We start from the raw sequence: 21,451 nt of genomic DNA on the forward strand, positions 1-21,451 counted from the left end.
TGCTTCCAGGCCTATGCATGTGCTGTCCTCTCTATGTGTAGTGCTTCCTTCTTCCTTTTACCCGGTTAATTCATCCTTTCAGCTTACACACTGCTTCCTCTGGGAACTCTTTTCTGATCCACTGCTCTTTTCCCAGCCCCCACCAAGTCTGGGGTTGGTTGTCTGAAGCAGACGCTATTGTTGGCCCCATCCATATGTCCTCAGGCTTCCTTTGGCAACCCAAACACTTTTGCCCTAACACACAGCAAGTCAGAAATACAGAAAAATTATTGTTTCCTGACCCCAGAAGTCTTGAACCAATGATGGACCAAAGCTGGTGTATAAATACTCTAGTGCCCTCACTCCAGGGAGATTAAACTGGCTTAATAATGCACATTAATTGGCCACCTTCTCTTCCATGTATCACTTCTCCCCTCCCCTCTTAGTGCTTCCTAAGATCACTTCCCAAATAATCTACTTGCACTCTAACGTCTCAGGGTTGGCCTTGCAGGGAACAAACATTGCCCCTAAGACAATGCTCCTGCTCTGCTCTCCCTCAGTGATCATCATGTCGGTCATCACACTGAACAGTAACTGCCTCCTTGTCAGTGTGCCTTCATCATTACTTGCCTGTGTTATATATCCCATGTATCCCCAGTGCCTACCCCAGTGCCAAATAAACACTGTCAACATTTTAAATAGACATCAGTAAATAAATGGATAATTGAATAGACACATGGATGCAGGGAAGTATGTGCAAATGGATGAATGGATAAATGACTGAGTGAATGAATGAGTCCTTTCAATTAGATTGACAACTTGACCTGTCCCCCTGAACAGTGCTAAAGTATCATCAATCCCTTGGCCAAAACTTGCCTTTTTTGAAGAATCTTCATCAGAATCTAATCCTGGAACCTGGTCTTTCCCAGACTTTCTCAAAAAGAAGGATTTTCTTTTCTTATTACCAAATAGCTTTCTCTTCTTTGGGGAAAAAGACGATGTTTCAAGGGAATTAAGTGAGCTTCTGTCAATACCCATGGCAACCAGAGCCTTAGAAAGTGAAAAAAAGCAATTAATGAACAGATCACACTCCCCACAGAACACTGTAAATGACTTCGACCTCAGTAAGCATTCTCTCCTTTCTTCTGGTAGCACTGGACCATTTTGATTGCTCATTGCCCAACTGTAATATGCTAGCTTTGTCATTGTTTATGTGGGATGCTAGCTTTGTCATTGTTTATGTGGGGAACATGTCCTGTTTGTCCACGAGACTGCAGCCCTCGAAGGCAGGGTTGACTCTTAGATATCTCTGTGTAACTAACCCTTAGCACAGTGCCCTGTATGTGCTAAGCATTCAGTAAATGTTTGTGCTTAAAGTTGCAGATATCAAGCACTTAAGATGGGCTTCCTCCTGATAAATCTCTGTGGAGGATGAGAAAAAGCATAAAACATGGCCCTGCTCTGAAATCTTAGAATCGAATCTTAGAATCTTAGAGCTGAAAAAATGTAAAGATGCCAGGGAAACAATAAGAATGGCCTGTAAATATAACAAGAATTATAAGAAAGGATCATGACTGTCATCTCTACAGCCACCATGATTGATTTCCCAGACTCTCGCAAGCAAAGTCCCTGGACAAGAACATCTCCAGCTTCCCACAGGAAAGCCTGGAGCAGAGCCTTAATTTACATATACACACATTTTATCCCCTAGACAGCAATTTGGGATCTATCTTTGAAGGCTCAGGTTTCAGAAGGTCAAAGATCATCAAAACCAAGGGTTCCCTTCCTCAAGAGCCCTGCGCCTGGACATCTTAGTGGGAGACTGTAGCAGAGCCAGCTGCAAGGGGCTTAAAAATTCTCAGAAAAGCACCAGTTGGGAAAGCACTGAGACTAGGCCTTATACAGAAACCTTAAGTGTCAGACCCCACAGCCTCTGGGGTCCTCCCAAGCAGACCCCACTGTCTGACACCACGTGCCCCTACCTCCTTCTCCTCCTTTAACAGCTGCTGGGCTTCCTGGAACATCTTCTCCTTGGCTTCTGTCTCAGCAGCTACATTCTTGTTCTGTTCCTCATAAGCCATGGTGACAACAGCCAGGGTTAAGTTAATCAAGTAGAAAGAGCCCAGGAAGATGACCACCACAAAGAAGAAGACTGAGTAGAGCCCTGAGGTGCGCAAAGTCTGCAAGGGACACAGCACATGCTGGCGACTGAATCCTTCCTCCACAGAGGGGTGACTTGACCTCGAGTGGAGATTACACAGTAGCAATTGGTCTCTCCCCAGCCCTGGCTGGCTCAGCTACCTGCAGCATCATCTTCTGCCTCCCGCATCACCTAGAGCTCCTGATGCCCTATCTCTCAGCAAGGAAATGCCATCTGTACATTCACACAGAAGTCATAGTGACTTTACTGTGACTTTCTCAAGGGTATTTGCATTTTTTAAATTAAAAAGGCAAGAGAGAGAGCAATGCTGCATGAAAGCTGAAGCACTAGTGGTGGAACTTCAGTCAGTGGGGAATCTGGAGAGGGGTGATATTTCTAGGAAGAGGAGTTTTTTGTACTCTTCTTCCAAATATCACATTTATAGTCTTTTTTTTTTTGATGTTTCTAATGGAATTTCTAAAACACAATTTAACAGTACAACTGTTAAGGATAAGAAATAGATGACAAGGGTGAAGGAGAGATGGTAGGTTATAAATAAATGATGAAGAGATAGATAAGTGATGGAAAGGGAGAGAGGAGGCAGGGAGGCAGAGGGGCAGGGAAGAGAGGGGGAGAGAGAGAGAGAGAGAGAGGTAAATAGAGAGAGAGAATGAATAAATAGATAACCTGTTGATAAAGCTTCTCCCAGGAATCTTGGGTCATAAGCCGGAACACGGCAAGAAAAGACCAGCCAAAGTTGTCAAAATTCGTGTAATTATAGTCAGGATTTTTATTGGTATGTTTGCATTCAAATTGTTCAGAACAAGCCCTAGATATTGGAAACAAAGGAACAGAGAAAGAATTACATACCCTGCAGCCCACCTCCCCTCGACACCCTGCCCAGGGCACTGATTATTCCAAGAACCATGGGCTCACACTCAAAAGTCCTAGGTGAAGAGAATATTTATAGAGTTGACCATCCTCCATCTTCCAAGCCTCCCAGTCTATATCTAAACATGGGCACTCATAGACTCTCTTCAAATGGATTGATTAGGAAGTTCGTATCGGCAGTTTTTCATTGAAAAATTAAGTGCAGTGACATAGTGAACACTTTAGAGTAGAAAAAGGACATACAATGAATATGATGTCTCCCTCTCTCCCAACTCAGTCCCACTTCCTAGAGGCACTGTTAAAGTTACTTTAGTAAGTTTTCAGAAGTCCTCTATGAATATAAAAGCACATATGTATCAATATACATTTTCTATAATATATGAATGGGAGCATTCTTTGAACACTCTCTCGTACTTTGCTTTTTTCATGGAATGGTATTGATTGGAGGTCTTTTCCACCAGCATACAAGGAAATATCTCATTTCTTTTCATGTCCTACAGTTCTGGGATTTATATAAGTGCTAAATATTTAGCTAATGCTAAATATTTAGATATCAATTGTTATCAGTCCTCTATTCTTACAAACATTTGGGTTTTACTTTAAAAACAGTAGATATCTTGCATATAGGTCTTTGTCCACATCACCAAAAACACATCGTTGAGTGCATCTGTCGAATATACTATGAGTATGTACTTTCTTAATTTGTAATAAATATAGTATTTTTATCAAAGTAACACATGCATGTGGTTTAAAAAAAGTCACATGGCACCAAAAGGCTTGTAATGAAAACCATTCCATCATTCTTCATCTGTCATTTATACACCCCAAATTCAACAACTTTTAGCTCTTTTAGGTCCGTATCTCTAAATATAGTGCTTTTACTGGGAGGAGATCAAGGTGGCGGAGTAGGAGGATGCTGCGCTCACCTCCCCCAATGAATACATCAAAAATACATCTACATGGGACTTCCCTGGTGGCGCAGTGGTTAAGAGTCCGCTTGCCAATGCAGGGGACATGGGTTCGAACCCTGGTCCAGGAAGATCACACATGCCGTGGAGCAACTAAGCCCATGTGTCACAACTACTGAGCCTGCACTCTAGAGCCCGTGAGCCACAACTACTGAGCCTGAGTGCCACAACTACTGAAGCCTGCACGCCTAGAGCCCATGCTCCACAACAAGAGAAGCCACCAAAATGAGAAGCCCATGCACCACAACAAAGAGTAGCTCCCGCTCGCCACAACTAGAGAAAGCCCGCGCATAGCAACGAAGACCCAATGCAGCCAGAAATAAATAAATAAATAAATAAATAAATAAATTTATATTAAAAAAAATACATCTACATGTGGAGCAATTCTCCGTGAAAACAAACTGGACACTGGCGGTAAACTGGACACAAGACTGTAAAGAAAGATCCACACAGAGTCAGGCAGGAAGGGAGGAGAAGCAATCAGGTTGGGACTCCCTAGTCAGGGGCACAGAAGAGAGGGATATCATGGGCTTGGAGATCCTCCCTGGGGAGTGAGGGGTTCGAATCACATATTGGGCACCCCAGCCCTGGGGTCCAACACCAGGAAGACAAGTTCCCTTAGCTGGTTTGAAAACCAGTGGGACTTACAGGAGGGCTGTAACAAACTGAGACTCTGCTCACGAAGAACATATGCCCACACTTGCTTAATCTCAGGAATAAGGTGGATGCCAGCTCTCACCACTTCTATTTAACATAACATTGGAAGTCCTAGCCACAGCAATCAGCCAAGAAAAAAAAACCAAAAGGCATCCAAATTGGAAGGGAAGAAGTAAAACTATCACTACTTGCAAATGACATGATACTATAGATAGAAAACTAAAGTCTCCATCAAAAAAACTATTTGAGCTAATAAATGCATTCAGTAAAATTTCAGGATACAAGATTAATATTCAGAAATCTGTTGCTTTTTATATACTAATAATAAACTATCAGAAAGAGAAAGCAAGAAAACAATCCCATTTAAAATAACGTTAAAAAGAATAAGATACCTAGGAATAAACTTAACCAAGGAGGTAAAAGACCTATACTCTGAAAACTATAAAACACTGATGAAGGAAACTGAAAATGATATAAAGAAATGGAAAGATATACCGTGTTCATGGACTGGAAGAATTAATGTTGTTAAAATGTCCATCCTACCGCAAAGCAATCTGCAGATTTAATGCAATCCCTATCAAAATAACCATGACATTTTTCATAGAACTAGAACAAATAATCCTAAAATTTATATGGAACCACAAAAGACCCTGAAGAGCAAAAGCAATCTTGAGAAAAAAGAACAAAGCTGGGAATATCATGTTCCCTGACTTCAGACTACACTACAAAGCTACAGTAACCAAAACAGCATGGTATTGGCACCAAAATAAACACAGATCAATGGAATAGAATATAGAGACCAGAAATAAATTTGCATACTTATGGTCAATTAATCTACAATAAAGGAGGCAAGAATATACAATGGGAAAAGGACAGTCTCTTCAATAAATGTGGTGGGAAAACTGGACAGCTACATGGAAAAGAATGAAATTAAAACATTTCCTCAAACCATATACAAAAATAAACTCAAAACAGATTAAAGACCTAAATGTAAGACCGGAAACCATAAAACTCCTAGAAGAAAACATAGGCAGAACACTCTTTGACATAAATCATAGTGATATTTTTTTGATCTTTCTTCTAAGGCATAGGAAGCAAAAGCAAAAATAAACAAATGGACCTAATTAATCTTAAAAAGTTTTGCACAGCAAAGGAAATCACTGACAAAATGAAAAGACAACCTACTAGATGAGTGAAAATATTTGCAAATGATATGACTGATAAGGGGTTAATATCCAAAATATATAAACTGCTCACACAGCTCTATCAAAAAAACAAACAACCTGATTAAAAAATGGCAGAAGACCTGAATAGACATTTTTCAAAGAAGACATACAGATGGCTAACAGGCACATGGAAAGATGCAGAACATTTTTGTAACTGTTAGAGAAATGCAAATCAAAACCACAATGAGATACTACCTCAAACCTGTCAGAATGGCTATGATCAAAAAGTCTACAAATATCAAATGTTGGCAGGAAGATGGAGAAACAGGAAGACTTGTACACTGTTGGTGGGAATGTAAATTAGTGCAGCCACTGTGGGAAACAATATGGGGTTCCTCAAAAAATTAAAAATAGAATTACCATATGATCCAGCAATTCCACTGCTGGGTATATAGCTGAAGAAAATGAAAACACTAATTCAAAAAGACACATGCACCCTAATGTTCATAGGAGCATTATTTACAATAGCCAAGATATGGATGCAACCTAAGTGTTCACCAACAGATGAATGGATAAAAAAGATGTGGTATAAAAAAGAATGAAATAATGTCATTTGCAGCAACATGGATGGACCTAGAGATTATCATACTAAGTGAAATAAGTCAGACAGAGAAAGACAAATATCGTATGACATCATTTATGTGGAATCTAAAAAAATGATACAAATGAACTTATTTACAAAACAGCAACAGACTCACAGACTTAGAAAACAAACTTATGACTACCAAAGGGGAAAAGGTTGGGGGGGAGGGATAAGTTAGGAGGTTGGGATTAACATATACACACTACTGTACACAAAATAGATATTCAACAAGGACCTACTGTAGAGCACAGGGAACTATACTCAATACTCTTTAATAACCTATATGGGAAAAGAATCTGAAAAAGATTAGATGTATGAATATGTATAACTAAATCATTTTGCTTTACACCTGAAACTAACACAACATTGTGAATCAACTATACTCCTATATAAAAAATTAAAAAGATGTGGTGTATATATATACAATGGAATATTACTCAGCCATAAAAAAAGAATGAAATTTTGCCATTTGCAACAATGTGGATGGACCTGGAGGGTGTTACACTTAGCGAAATAAGTCAAACAGAGAAAGGCGTATACTGAATGTTATCACTTATGCATGGACTCTAAAAAATGAAACGAATGAATATAACCAAACAGAAACAGAATTAAATATATAGAGAATAAACTAGTGGTTTCCAGTAGGGAAGGGGGGATGGGAAAAATAGAGGTAGGGGATTAAGAGATACAAACTACTATGTATAAAATAAATAGGCTATAAGGATATATTACACAGCACAGGAATACAGCCAATATTTTACAGTAACTTTAAATAGAGTACAATTTATGAAAATACTGAATCACCATATTGTATACCTGAAACTAATATGATATTGAAATTCAACTATACTATAATTTTTTAAAATGCTTATACTGATATTTGATTTATCAGCTTTAGTCTTTGTTGACTAGCTTTCTGCTGTGGTAGATAAGGCTTTTCCAACATCCCACCCCACTTCACCACTACTTATATCACTCTTCGTGGAAAATATCATGGCCTGTGTCATTGGGTCTCCTGGGTCAGATACATTTTTTCTTGGCTCTTTGTGTTGCTCTTTCTAAGTTTTACTCCCTCATTTTTCTGGACCAAACCTCAAGTAGCTTTTTAGGAAGACTGGGTGATCTTTGCACATATGGGTATATCTTTACTCTGCCTTCACAGTGGAGTTACAGTTTGACCAGAAATAGAATTTGGGGTTGAAAATAGTTTTTCTTCAGAAACATAAAATCACTGCTCAGCTATTATCTCTATGTTGTTGTTGAGGATTCTGATACTGTTCCTTTGTGGGTAACCTTTTTCTCTTTGGTTTTCAGATCTTTTTCCCCAAAGGTTCTGAAATGCCATGATAATGCACCTGACATGGTCCTTTTTCATTCATTGTGTTGGCTACTTTATGGGCCACTGAGGGATTTGCATCTTTAATCCCAGGGAAATTCTCTGTATTATCTTTGCTAATTTCCTCCCTTTTGCTTTTTCTGTGCTCTATTTCTGGAATTCCTACTTAGTCAAAAGCTGAAACTTCTGGATTGATATTTATTCTCATATTTTCTGTCTCTTTTGTTGCTTTATCTTTTAATTCTATATTGATTTTTTCTATTCTCCCCTTTGTACTTCTCACCACTATCCTACACGTGCACTTGCACACACATATACATGCCACACCCCTCTTCAATCCACAAGTCTTGTTCTTTCTGTCTCCTAAATGTCTTTGGGATTCATCCATCCATTTCTCTTCATCTCCACTGAACAGCTTCGTGACTCTCATCTGTATTAACACAGCCTCCTAAGTGGCTGCCTCATCTACTCTATCCACCCATTCTCCATGTAGCAGACATAAGTGAGTTTTAATAGTATCTAATCTGATCAGGTCTTGTTTCCTTTGTGATTGAGGTCAAAATCCTCAGCAGTGATGGCCTACCAGGTCCTGCATGGTTGGCTCCTGTCTCCTGCCCCTCTGCCTAACAAGCTGCTGGGCTTCTTACTATCCCCGCATGTCCTCATGTCCTGAGGCTTTCATTCTTGCTATTTGTACCGTCAGGAATCGTTTGCTCTATCTCCTCATCCACCAGAACTTGCCACTCATGCTTCAGATCCATGTTGTAGTCGCCACTCAGTCAGTCCTCAGAGGAGGCAGTGAGTAAAGGCTGAAAACCAGGCCTGGGCCCTGAACAGAGGCCTGTCTGGGAAGGTGACCTCAGATCTGCCATCTCCTTGGAAACTACCACGTTATGATCAGTGTCGAAGGTCATGTACTAGGAGTTCGCTTACTGTAAAACTCCTGAGCTTTGAGACTATACCTTGACTGAGAGAGTTGTGACTGGCACACAGTTGGAAACCAAGGCTTCTGCATCTGTATGTTTAGATGGCCCACCCCACCTTGGATTTTGCTTATAGTAACCATACCTGCCCTGCATGGGTGATGGATCAAAGAAGCACTGTTGTGACAGCTGTTGGGCTCCTCATTGAATGAAAACACTGTGGGTGCAGTATGTCCTGCCGAGGATCATTCTAGAGAGCTCAATAAACCTTGTGTTAAAACCTAGTAAGTCTGTGAGTTTGACCTAATCAGAACCTGTGACCACCACGAGAAGACTTCCTTAATTTTACAGGCAGGGTTACATCTCTGTTATCTCTCTCAGTATCTACAGGTCTCTCTTATAACATTCATCACACTTTCAAGAATTTACTGTACATCTCTCTTGCCTGAAAGATGTCAATTTCAAGAGGGCAGCACTCCTTTGTTTGTACTTGGATTCCTAGGGCCTAACACAGAGCTTGGCACACTGTTGGCCCTTGATACCTATTTGTTATTGAGAGATGAATGTAGTCTATTTCATCAAAGTGCCTAGCATATTATCTTAATTTGAAATACACTCAATAAACCTTCACTGAATGAATCTCTCACCACAGAGAGTACTAATATCCTGGAAGAAGGAACAGTATCCCCAAAGGGTCAGAGGGCTACTAGCTGTTGAAGTGAATGTGTATGAACACACATACAACAGTGTGTGCAACTAGAGGCAGTGGGGGTCACAGATCAACAAACAGAAGACATGTGCTGAGATGTCTTCCATCAGGGCCATGTCATTGAACAGGAAATAGGTCTAGATGGGGCTTTCAGTCACAACATCCTTTCTTACCTTTGATAGTCTTGAATATCCGCTCCATAATGTCAAAATATCCCTGTGTTTTCAGTAGGTTTCTCATCAGATACAAATTCAATATAATTTGGGAGAAAGAACTGCTCTAAACACTTGGAAATAATTTTTAATTTAGTAATGCACATCTAAACTTGCTTAGAGGGACTTCCCTGGTGGCGCAGTGGATAAGACTCTGCGCCCCCAGTGCAGGGGTCTCGGGTTCATTCTCTGGTCGGGGAACCAGATCCCACATGCATGACACAACTAAGATTTCACATGCCACAACTAAGGAGCCCACGTGCTGCAACTAACGAGCTGGAGAGCCGCAACTAAGGAGCCCGCCTGCTGCAACTAAGACCCAGCACAACCAAACAAATAAATTAATAAATATTTTAAAAAACCAAAATAAAATAAAATAAACTTGCTTAGACACATGAAATAGTAGTGTTAGAGAACTACCACCACTGCTTCTACAAGTCATTAGATAAAGACTGTCTGCCACATCACTTCAAAAAGATAGAATGAAGAGTATAAACATCTTACCCGCTCTCCATCCATGTGCCACATATTCTGAATTCAGTGGAATCTTTCTTTTCAAAGCAATAGTCTGAGAAGGAAATAATTATAAATTCAGGTTTGAAAAAACAACATTGAAAGGAAAACGAATAGCAAATATGCCAGATTATGCTTGAAACAGATGGTTCAGAATCCTCCAAAATGATCAAAGTGATCAAAGTGATCTCGATGAAATGATCCAGAGAGGAACTAGAGCCTAAGCTCTCAGGAAGATGCAAGAGAAAAAGAGGGAAAAGGAGAAGGAAGGAGAAATAAGAGGAGGAAGCAGTAACACCACCACCACTTTGCCTCTCAGTACATAGAACTGAACAAGAGACCACCCCTAGGAGAAGCTGGACACAGGGTCAGCCCATGAGAAGCTCATAAACCAAGACAGTCATGGAGAAAGTGTGGCCACATAAAATTCAGGACACATGAAATTGATATAGGGTTGACCTCAGAGTGGAGAGGGTGCAACATAAAAGGAGCAATATCATTGAAGAAAATACTTGGGTGGGGGGAGGCATTGTGGGAAGTTGCTGGTCTCCTTTGGCCAAAGCCAGGCACTCTGAAGACTTCTGCAAAACGTGACAAGGAAGTGGGCAGAGATGGAAGATGACACCACTCCTATAGATGTGGCTTCAGGATTTTCCTTCTTCATGGAAACCCAAAGAATGAGGCAGTTCTCTAAGAAATGCATCTGCCCACTTGAGAACCCTAGAGGGACAAGTCATCCCTTGATCCTAAGACACTCTGTAATGCAGATCAGTAGACAGTATGAGTGGGGATAAATAAAAGTTAACCATGCACAAACCAAGGAGTGAAAGGTGGGGTGTTTACCTTTATAGTCAGAGTCACAGTCTTTCCTCACACATTTCTGGTTCAGATTTCCCATGAAGAGCTGCTGACCTACCAGGGCGAAGATGCTGAGGCAAAAGAGAGTCAGGATCATCACATCGACAAGCCTCTTCACAGAGCGCAGCAAGGCCCCAACAATGACCTTCAGACCTGAGGAAGAGGACAGATGTGGGGAGAAGCCCCCCACTCACACACACACACCAGACACAGGCAAGGAACAGAGAGGGAGCAACAAGGCCTCGAAAGTTGTCTGATTGCAGGCTGGTATCAGAAACTGGCCTGACCTAGGATTCTGAGGCCATAACTCTGTGCCTTAGAAGCTATGGGTCATCAGAGTGGTCCACTGGTCTAGGACTCGGCCTCTTTATCCTACTCTACAGATGCCACAGGGTTGCTCTGAAGGGCAAGTGAGAAGACTTTGAGCAGAAACATGCCACAGAGACACAAGACTGACAGTTGTGCAGGCACCTCCACGGCTGGGGGTCACAGGCAGCATTAAGGCCAAAGTGAGGCCTCCTGAGAGAAGGAGCAGAGCTGTATTTAACATTTGGTAGCTACTACCTACTATAAGGTACACGAGGTGCCATGAGATATAGCTAAATTGGGGGGTCAGGGAGCTGGAAGAAGGAGCTTTGTCTGGACCCAAATAATAAGGATGTCTTAGGAAAAGAAACTCAGATTACTACTTATAATAAGGGTTTTTAAAAATTCATTCAAGAAATATATTTACCAAGCACCCACTATGTCCATGGTACACTGTCAGGCTGCCAAAGTTACAAAATAAAAAGGACATAGTCCTGTAGTCTGTCGGCAAATGTTTAAAATCAGCTCTTTGCGGGGAGGGGAGGAGACAGAGAAAGTCTTCATTTGCAGCATTTACAGATGTCCTTGTTTGCTGAATTCTGGAGTGTAGATCCCTCTTCTCCCTCCATACACCCCTCTCCCACAGCTGCTTTCAAGCTACCAACATGACGTTCCTGGATGCAGAGTTGGAAAAGGATGTGCACAGTCTGCTGGGGAGTCGGAACAAGTCAGTCCCAGCACAACACTGAGTCACAGGCTCTGCTCTCAACACAGCTGGAGCGATAAACCAGCAGATGGCATCTGTAATGTGTGGGATGACACTAAGTGACAAAGTTTCAGTTGATCAGCATAAACCATGAATGGTAGACTTGAGAACACAAAGCAGCATCTGACGGGAGGCCAAGCCCACAGCAGATGACCTTCCACCAAGGGTGAGGCCACATGAGGAGGAGACTTCAGGCCAAGCTGGGACATCCGCTGGATTCACCAGTGCACTCATGTTCATGCCAAGATCACGCTTCCCCTGCATGGTCGGGGCCACCAAACACGAAAATACTCTAACCTCATCTACGCCTGATTTTTCATCTGTAACAAGAGGCTCGAGTCTTCTCCAAAGCAAGATGATTTGGATGAAAGATAGCTGTGATTCCTGAATTATTTCTACATAGTCCCATAAAAGATTGTATCTCATACTCTTCCTTCCAAAAAGCATCCAGGGATCTCATGTGTTTCATGAGTCAAAATGGAGAGTATGTTCACCTGCTTAGAGACGAGGAAGGGAACATGAAAGCTGCTAAGTGTCTCCCTGAATGTATATTTTACCCACGCGAAATACGAGGGACTCAGCTCAGGCAGAAAGCCCCCAAATCCACCTGGGAAACGAAGGTCCACCTTGCAAAAGAGGAAGAGAAAGAGTGACATGTTCTACATAAAGTGTCCTCTGACTGCCAGCTGCTTTATCACTATGCAGTTGTTCTTCTGGAGTTTCCAAAAATAACCCACTGCCTCTGTATGAAAAAGATCCAAATTGCCTGGAGTTTTGATAGAAGAGACTAGAAGAAGAAGGGAAGAAGAAGGGGGGAAGGAAGGAGTCCAGAGGGAGAATATTTTTTAATAAAGTTTTTTTTGTAAAGGAAAGAGAGGAAAGGGGAAGGAGAAGAGAAGACTGTGCCATAATAAACTCATTTTTGATAAACTGGAATTCATATTTACAACCCCGTCCTTGGCTTCATCCTGATCCACAGGGCTCCTTCCTTGCCTGGCTTCCAAGAGACCACTTTTGCTCTCTTTCCTCCTTTACTGGTGGCTCTTGCTCATCTCCTTTGCTGGTTTCTCTTCTCTCCCTTCCCCTTTAAGGTCTCAGTGCCTGGGACTCAGTCCTTTGTCCTCTTCTACTTTCCATCTATGCTCATTTTCTTGGTAATCTCATCAGATTCCATGGCTCTAAATAACATCTATAGGCTCATAATCTCCAAAATGATATCTGCAGCCCTGGAACTCCAGCCTCATATATCTAATTGCCTACTTGGTACTTTGATTTGGATGTCTCACAGCCATCTCAAACAGAACACATGCAAAGCTGATTCCTAACCTGACCCCCAAGGCCTGCTTCCCTCACAGCCTTCCTTTTCTCATTCAGTGATGATTCCATCTTTCCAGTCACTCAGACAAAAAACCTTGACTCATCCTTTACTCTTCTTTTGCTCATATCATGTATACAATCAACCTGTCAGGAAGTCCTCTTGTTTCTACCTTCAAATTTATACAGAATCTGACCACCATTCACCAACTCCTCTTCCACCGCCTGATCTGAGAGCACCACCACCTCTCGCTTGGATTATGGCAGTGGCCCCCTGTGTCAGTCTGGGCCCTCTGAGAAGCAGACACTTTGAGACCGGATTGCAAGAGATTTCTTGGGGAAATGCTTGTGAGGAGTAATCTGGAGGGAGGGAGTGGAGGGACAGAGAGAGCCTCAGACTGTGGCACAGGGCTGACACCTGGGAAAGGAGAGCAGGAAGGAAGCAGGATAGACAGGAAGTGCCTCAGACTGCAGTGCTGCTGTGAGACAGTCTCACCCTGGTTGCTGAGGAGCCCCTGAGCCAAAGTCCCCCATAGAGGAGTCCCAAACCCTTCAGGGGTGGGCCTGCACTAGCGGCCCCCACATGCAGGGAAAGCGTGATCTTGGCATGAACATGAATGCAGTGGTGAATCCAGAGAGGGGCCAGCTGGGACCATTAGTCAACTGCACTCCCTGCAGCAGGAGATCTGAGCAGCACATTTCCATGGTGACCAACATGCCTCCTATCTGGTCTTCCTGCTTCTACCTTTGCTCCCGCACATTCTGTTCCCCACACAACAGCCAGAGTAATCCTTTTAAAGCCTGGGTCAGGTCATGACTCCTCTGCTCAAAGCCCCTGCATGGCTCCCATTTCTCTCAGAGCAAAGCCCAAGTCTTCCCGGTACTTAGGTGCCTCCCCTTCACCTCTGTGGTCCCTCCTCCACCACCTGGCCCCTCATTCTGTCTGCTCCAGCCCCACCCACGTCTTTTATAGTCCTCGGTCTGTGGACTGGCTGCTTCCTATGCTCAGAATACTCTTTCCCATATATCTGCTTGTGAAACTCCCTCACCATCTTCAAATCTGCCCACATCTCACCTTCTCAATGACACCTATCCTGACCACCCCACTAAAAATTGCAACCTGCTTCCCTGACCCCCCGTGACTTCCAAGAGCCACCACATTGCCTACTTTTCCATTTTATTTCTCCATGGCATATGTCACTTTCCAGCACACTATATAGTTTACTTATTTATTATAGTTACTGCTTAAGTCTGTCTCCCAACCCCCCACCTAGAATGTAAACTCCATGAGGGCAGGGACCTTTGTCTGTTTGCTCATTGGTACATCGCAAGCAGCTAGCACAGTGGACATTAGGTGCTCAATATATATTTGTTGAATGATCAAATAAATGAATAAAGCAGAGTTTGTTAGTTTGTGGTTTACATGACACAGAGAAATTTTAACTATTCTCTTCTGCTAAGAGCCAGTGTTGAAAGTTAGAGTGACTTACCTGAAATTACTGAAATTGCTTTCAAAGCTCTGAACACTCGGAAGGTACGCAGGGATGACAGACTGATGCTGCTGCCCTTGATATATGGTGAATATGATACAAACCTACAAGACAAAGCACAAGGAAAGTCCAGGCTTGTTCAGGCATGCGTCTGCCCTGCACATCTCCACAAAGGTCACAAGTAAGCACAGCCTGAGGTGTGTGTCCACCAGAATGAAATCTGCAACCTCCCCTTCCAATCCCACCTTCATGTCAGGACCTGGCAATACCACTGTCTATTGCTATGGACCCTATGGACCACAGATTGCACAGGAGGCTGCTCTCAGCTAATCTTTACACTTGGACATAGATGAGGATTCCTTGAAATAGTCACTGCAGTTGTGGCTACATCCATGGATAACAGAAATCAACTTAAACATTTATTGACTTGCTACCAAGTTCCAGGCCCCAGTACACTTCCCTAAGGTCTCACCATGTGGCCAAGCCCAGAAGGAACCTAGGCAGTCTGGTTCCAGAGCCCACATACTACACCATCTCTCAATAACCAGGAGCACCTGACCATTTACCTTCAAATGTAAAACTCTGAAATTAATAGTAACTACCTCAAAGGGCTTTCGTGAATATTAGATAGAAAAATATATGCAAAGTGCTTAAGACAATGGCTGGCACAAATTAAATAAGGTTGGGTTTATCATTATTGTGCTGGCAATAGGCCATTGCTCCTCTTGCTTTTTATTTTGCTGACTCATGAATTTGGAATCTCATCATTCGATGCCAAATTGATGTCCTCTCCTTCAGGAAGAACTTCAGCTCTCACCTCATGCCATATACAATAACTAACTCAAACTTAATGGACCACAAACTTAATTAAACATAAGAGCCAAAACAATAACACTTCTAGGAGAAAACATGAGAGAAACTCTTTGTGACCTTTCAGTAGACAAAGATGTTCTAGACCCCTTTATTCCTCCTCCATGCTCTAACAGCTGGAATCATGCACAGCTCCTATGCTAGCACTCACTGTAGCAGGTTATAATGGTCATTAAATGCCTCACTTCCCCTCTGACCTGTGAGCTCCAACAGGGTGAGAACCATGCATGATATATTTTTTTTCATTATCACAAGCCCTATATCTGGCACAGAGACTGGCCCCATAACAGGTCAGTGTTTGGTGAATAAATGGCTGAAAAAGTAAGACCATGAGTGTTGGCCTAGAAATGGATTTGTGGGGAATTCCCTGGAGGTCCAATGGTTAGCACTTGGTGCTTTCATGGCCATGAGCCTGGGTTCAATCCCTGGTTGGGGAACTAAGATCCCACAAGCCTCGAGGTGCGGCCAGAAATGGATTTTTGTGTGTGAAGGCCTCTGGTCAGCTGGCTACATGGTGCAGTTCAGTGTCAACCAACACTGCACTCAGAGTACTAGGCTTTACTTGGCTGCACTCAGCCAGTCATGTGGATCTACACAGGGCCCTGCTGGAAGCCAAGGGGCTTCTTTCCCACCCCTAGTCTCTTTGGTAAAAATCTCAACATTCTTACGCTGTTGCAATGACAATGGAGTCCAGCCAGTTCCACGGATCTCGAAGGAAAGAAAACTCATCCAGAATAAAACCTCTTGCCAATATTTTAACTAATGCTTCAAATATATAAATCCCAGTGAAGACATACCTACAAAGCAAATCATTCAGAACAAGAAGAAGTATGATAAGCTATGTGAAAAACAGAGAGTCCATCTGTCTGATCTGAACTTCATGAGGTCTGATTCCATTTTAATGTGACATTTAACATTCTTGTCTTAGCAAATCAAAGTTCAGAAAGGTAAGGTCCTCAAGCAAGTTCTGGTATTTGGGATTTGTGAGAAAGAGGCCCATGGATAAAGTTGTAAAGCTGCTTTTAAACACCTAGCTTCACAGCCATATTCTTGAGAGAAGCTTCAGCCAACATGGACAGTCTTTTCAACAAATGGTGTTGGGAAAGCACAATATCCACATGCAAAAGAATGAAGCTGGACCCTTACCTTATACCATGTACAAAAATTAATTCAAAATGGATTAGAGCTAAATGTAAGACCTGAAACTAGGGACTTCCCTGGTGGTGCAGTGGTTAAGAATCAGCCTGCCAATGCAGGGGACACCAGTTCGAGCCCTGGTCCGGGAAGATCCCACATGCCACAGAGCAACTAAGCCCATGCGCCACAACCAATGAGCCTGCACTCTAGAGCCAGCGAGCCACAACTACTGACCCCACATGCCACAACTACTGAAGCCCACGTGCCTAGAGCCCCTGCTCAACAACAAGAGAAGCCACTGCAATGAGAGGCCGTGCATCGCAACGAAGAGTAGCCCCCGTTTGCTGCAACTAGAGAAAGCCCGCGCGCAGCAACGAAGACCCAACGCAGCCATAAGTAAATTAATTAATTAATTAATTAATTAATTAAAATGTTGTGAATATTAAAAAAAGACCTGAAACTATAAGACTCCTAGAAGAAAATATCTGCAAATCATATATCTGATGAGGTTAATATTTGGAATATATGAAGAACTCCTACAAACTCAACAATAAAAAATTAAATAATCCACTTAAAAATGGCCAAATGACTTGAATAGACATTTTTCCAAAGATTACATACAAATTGCCAACAAGCATATGAAAAGACATATGAAAAGATGTTCAGTATCACTAATCATCAGAGAAATGCAAATCAAAACCACAATGAGCTATCACCTCGTACTCATTAGGCTGGCTACTTTTTAAGAAAAGCAGAAAATAACAAGTGTTGGTGAGGATGTGGCAAGATTAAAACCCTTGTGCACTAGTGGTGGGATTGTAAAATGGTGCAACCACCATGGAAAAAAATATGGAGATTCTTCAAAAGATTAAAAATAGAATTACCATATGATCCAGCAATCCCACTTCTGGGTACATATACAAAAGAACTGAAAGCAGAGTCTTGAAGAGATATTTGCACAGCCATGTTCATAGCAGCACTATTCACAATAGCCAAGATGTAGAAGCAACCCAAATGTCCATCGACAGATGAATAGATTAATAAAATGTGGTATATACATGCAATGGAATATTATTGAGCCTAGGAAAGGAAAGAAATCCTGTCACATGTGACAACATGGATAAACCTTGAGGTCATATACTAAGGGAAATAAACTAGTTTAAAAAGACAAATATGGTATGATTCCACTTACAGGAAGCACCTAGAGTAATCAAATACACAGAGACATAAAGTATAATGGTGGTTTCCAGGGGAGTGGAGGGGAGGGCAGAATGGGGAGTTACTGTTTAATGAGTACAGAGTTTCAGTTTTGCAAGATTAAAAGAGTTGTGGAGATGGAGAGTGGTAATGGTTGCACGTCTGTGCGAATGTACTTAATACCACTGATCTGTACACCTAAAAGTGATTAAGATGGCAAATGTGATGTAATGTGTATTTTATCACAATTTTTTAAAAAACTATTTCCATTTTATTCCTTTCGTCCTTCATCATGTTCTGTCTTCTAATTTATTTCCCTTCTTCCCCTTCCTCCTCCTCCAAAAGACAATACTCTAACTCTCGTTATAATCCCAATAAAAATATGCTTGGTTGGCGCACGCACGCACACGCACGCACGCACGCACACACACACACACACACGCTGGTCCCACATCTGGGACAGAAACAATCATTTCGAACAATCTGCTGGTTCAGAGTAAAAGAAGTGGACCTTTTCTGGTAGAATGTCCAACCATTGTTAGCCCTCAAAGCTAAAGAACTAAGGTCTTGGGAACTCGAAGAATCCCAAAGCAGCTAAGTCCAAGAGCAGAAATGGTCATGAGGCTGCCTTGGGCAAGAGCTACTTCTGCTTCAGCTTTTTTCTAAACTGCTCACCTTTTAGGTGACAAATAAACACAGAAGATTAATTAATGTCTGCCCTGAAATGCCATCTTTTAAACTCAGGTATAATTTATAAAATTATAGGTATTTTGAAAAAAGGCTGTAATTACAGATGTGTGGGGTTCTGCAAGTCTTCATCTAGATCTCAAGCAAATGAGACAGCCACCTCTGACTGTTATTTCTGCCTAGCCATTTAGCCTTCCACCTCCCACCCTGCCATTCTCTCTTTTCCAGCAGAAGCCTGCCAGTGGTGGGACATGTGGACCAAAATGACATCTGCTGTGGAGTACAGCCATGCCCACCAGCTGGAAGCAGGGCTTGAGATCTCCACGATAGGGAGACCTCAACCCACCACGCAAATCAGGCCCTCTGGGGTGTGTCACTATCAGTTCAACCATAGTTAGGGTGTCCAGTCAGGGCCATGGTTGTCTAGCTAGTAAACCCATTTCTAAGACTCTATTCTAAGAAAATAATGATTTTTTAAAGTAGCTTTATACCAAAAGATGCTTGTTGCAATGCTATTTATAGTAGTAAAATACGAGAGTAGTTAAGTAAATTATGGTATAGTCACCTGATGAAATATTGTATAGGCATCAAAATGGGCTCCTGTTAAGCCTACATAAGGACAAAGAAGACCACTTAAAACTAGACATAAAATTTGTATGTGTGCTGTTTATTACAAATGTAAGTTTAAAAGACCTTTAAAGACAATTGTAAGTGGACATATACAAAAATGAAACTGACTCTGCCAGCATTTGTGTTGGGGATCTGGGATTATGGGTGACTTTTTCTTCTCTCCATAGCTAAAATCTGAGGTAATCATAATTCTTTTAGGTTTATTTGCTTAAAAAAATAGGACAAATGCGTGCAGGACAAACACTTACTCAGCACTCTCAGTATCTATGTTAATGCTGTCCTTCCCACGAGTCATGGCCATGAACACGCAGTTGATGATGACGGTGCAGATGATGAACATGCTGAACAATGTGACCAGGGCCGTTAAGGCAGCTACACTGCAGGATGGCATGTGTCATTAGTTATTGTAGTTGAGGCTGCGGGGGTCCCTGCAGGGCCCCTTTTCTGCAGGAGCATCTGTCCTCTAACTGTGAGCGTTGGCTGAGAACAACCCACAGCTGTCCCCTCCCTTGAAGAACTGTCCTCAGCCTGAATGGCAGCCTCCTCACCTTAGAGGGCTACACTCCCTTTCCACATGTCTGACCGACAGATTTACAAAAACCCGGCCTCTGGCTTTCAGGCGGGGCAGCTCTGCGATAGATTCATGCTCTGGAGATCCCCGTGGCTCCGGCTGATGCCTGATGTGGGCTCAGCTGAGACCCTGTCCTTGCTTGGCTCCTCCTTTTGCTCCATGCTGTTTCCCTTTTTCCTTTTCCAGAGAGCACTCCCCCACTAAATCACTTAAATAAGAATCCCATCTCAGGCTCTGCTTCTAGGGAACCCAACAAATAGATATTCCTTCCCGTTTTCCTGAGTACTTCCGTCTACCAACCCACGTCTTTTTCACACCCCCCTTCCCCCCATCTAAAACTGCCTGGTGTCTCCTCACCCCCTGAAAATCTGGACTTTTAACACTAGAAAGTGTTTCTAAAAAAGCTTTAAACACTGTAGTTCTAGCACAACTCACTTATCAGCTAAACACAGTGCACAGGTTGCCAGTTTACCCTTTATTTGGGTCTCAACTTAGATGTTCCTTTCTTCAGGAGGCCATTCTTGATGCCTCCAAAGTACAACAGAGCCTCTCCACACTCCCACTTCCAGACTGCCCATCTCACTAAGAAATTGCCTGCCTTTTGACCTGTCTCCTCTGAGGCCACAGGATCCCAGACAGGTGCCAGTCCCAGCACAGCCCTGCCATACAGCAGGGCCACTCACCCAGTATTTGTTAAAAGAATGAGCTATTTCCACTCAACAAACATGTGAACCCCTAGGGCTTGTGCACACTTCACATGACCTGGACTTGGTAAAAGAAGCAACAAAAGGATATGAATGGACTGAAATTCTAATGGCTAAACTTCTGATTGAATTGAAAGGCCCAAAAATGAACAAGGCACGTTTGGCACTGAAGCGGTAGATTGTTCTCTTTTTGTTCAACACCATAAATGTCTGCAAAAAAAAACAAACACAATAGAATTACATGCAGTGACCAAACAATATTTATCATGAGTTCATTCAGAGAAAATTCGGTGGAACCACAGGTTGAGGCATGGCTTGTCTTATTATGGTGACTGTAGCTTCTGATTGGAGACCTGTCTTCTGAAGCCAGAGGTACTTTCTGACCAGCCTACACTGTCACTCTGGGAGCCAAGAGATCTCCCCATGTGGCTTGGGTCTCACTCAGAGTCCCAAGACTCTGATCTATTGAAAGTCAGCCCTCACTCCCAAAATAACTGTTGAGCTGTGGACTGTTCACCCAGTGAAATACTCTGGAAGCCCCAGAAATGGAGCGCATGGGCCCTGCAAATAAAGAAAAAAGGGGTGAAGAGTAATAACTGGCTCAAACAAAACCCTCTGTATTGTACTCCATGGTATATATTTATGGAGACAAGAACTAGAAGAGAACTTGAAGAGACAGAAATAGAATTGAGCATTCACACTCGGCAGATTATTTTAAATTATTTTGATTACTAATGAAAACTTTGTTGGCACAACATTGTAAATCCACTATACTTCAATAAAA

General features: G+C 42.3%; 1 protein-coding gene across 1 annotated transcript in view; it reads right to left on the reverse strand.

The window, feature by feature from the left end:
- SCN11A (sodium voltage-gated channel alpha subunit 11) overlaps positions 1-21,451 on the reverse strand; it is a 128,788-nt gene that overhangs the window by 45,328 nt on the left and 62,009 nt on the right. The window contains exons 5-13 of the mRNA XM_068556870.1: positions 20,759-20,877; positions 19,641-19,742; positions 16,410-16,538; positions 14,872-14,975; positions 10,981-11,148; positions 10,129-10,192; positions 2,807-2,948; positions 1,962-2,159; positions 856-1,029 (exon numbers count right to left, since the gene is read on the reverse strand). Of these exons, the coding sequence (XP_068412971.1) occupies positions 856-1,029; positions 1,962-2,159; positions 2,807-2,948; positions 10,129-10,192; positions 10,981-11,148; positions 14,872-14,975; positions 16,410-16,538; positions 19,641-19,742; positions 20,759-20,877 (1,200 nt within the window). The remainder of the gene's footprint in view (positions 1-855; positions 1,030-1,961; positions 2,160-2,806; positions 2,949-10,128; positions 10,193-10,980; positions 11,149-14,871; positions 14,976-16,409; positions 16,539-19,640; positions 19,743-20,758; positions 20,878-21,451) is intronic.

Source organism: Eschrichtius robustus, chromosome 12 (genome assembly GCF_028021215.1).
Source record: "Eschrichtius robustus isolate mEscRob2 chromosome 12, mEscRob2.pri, whole genome shotgun sequence".
Classification (NCBI taxonomy): Eukaryota; Metazoa; Chordata; class Mammalia; order Artiodactyla; family Eschrichtiidae; genus Eschrichtius; species Eschrichtius robustus.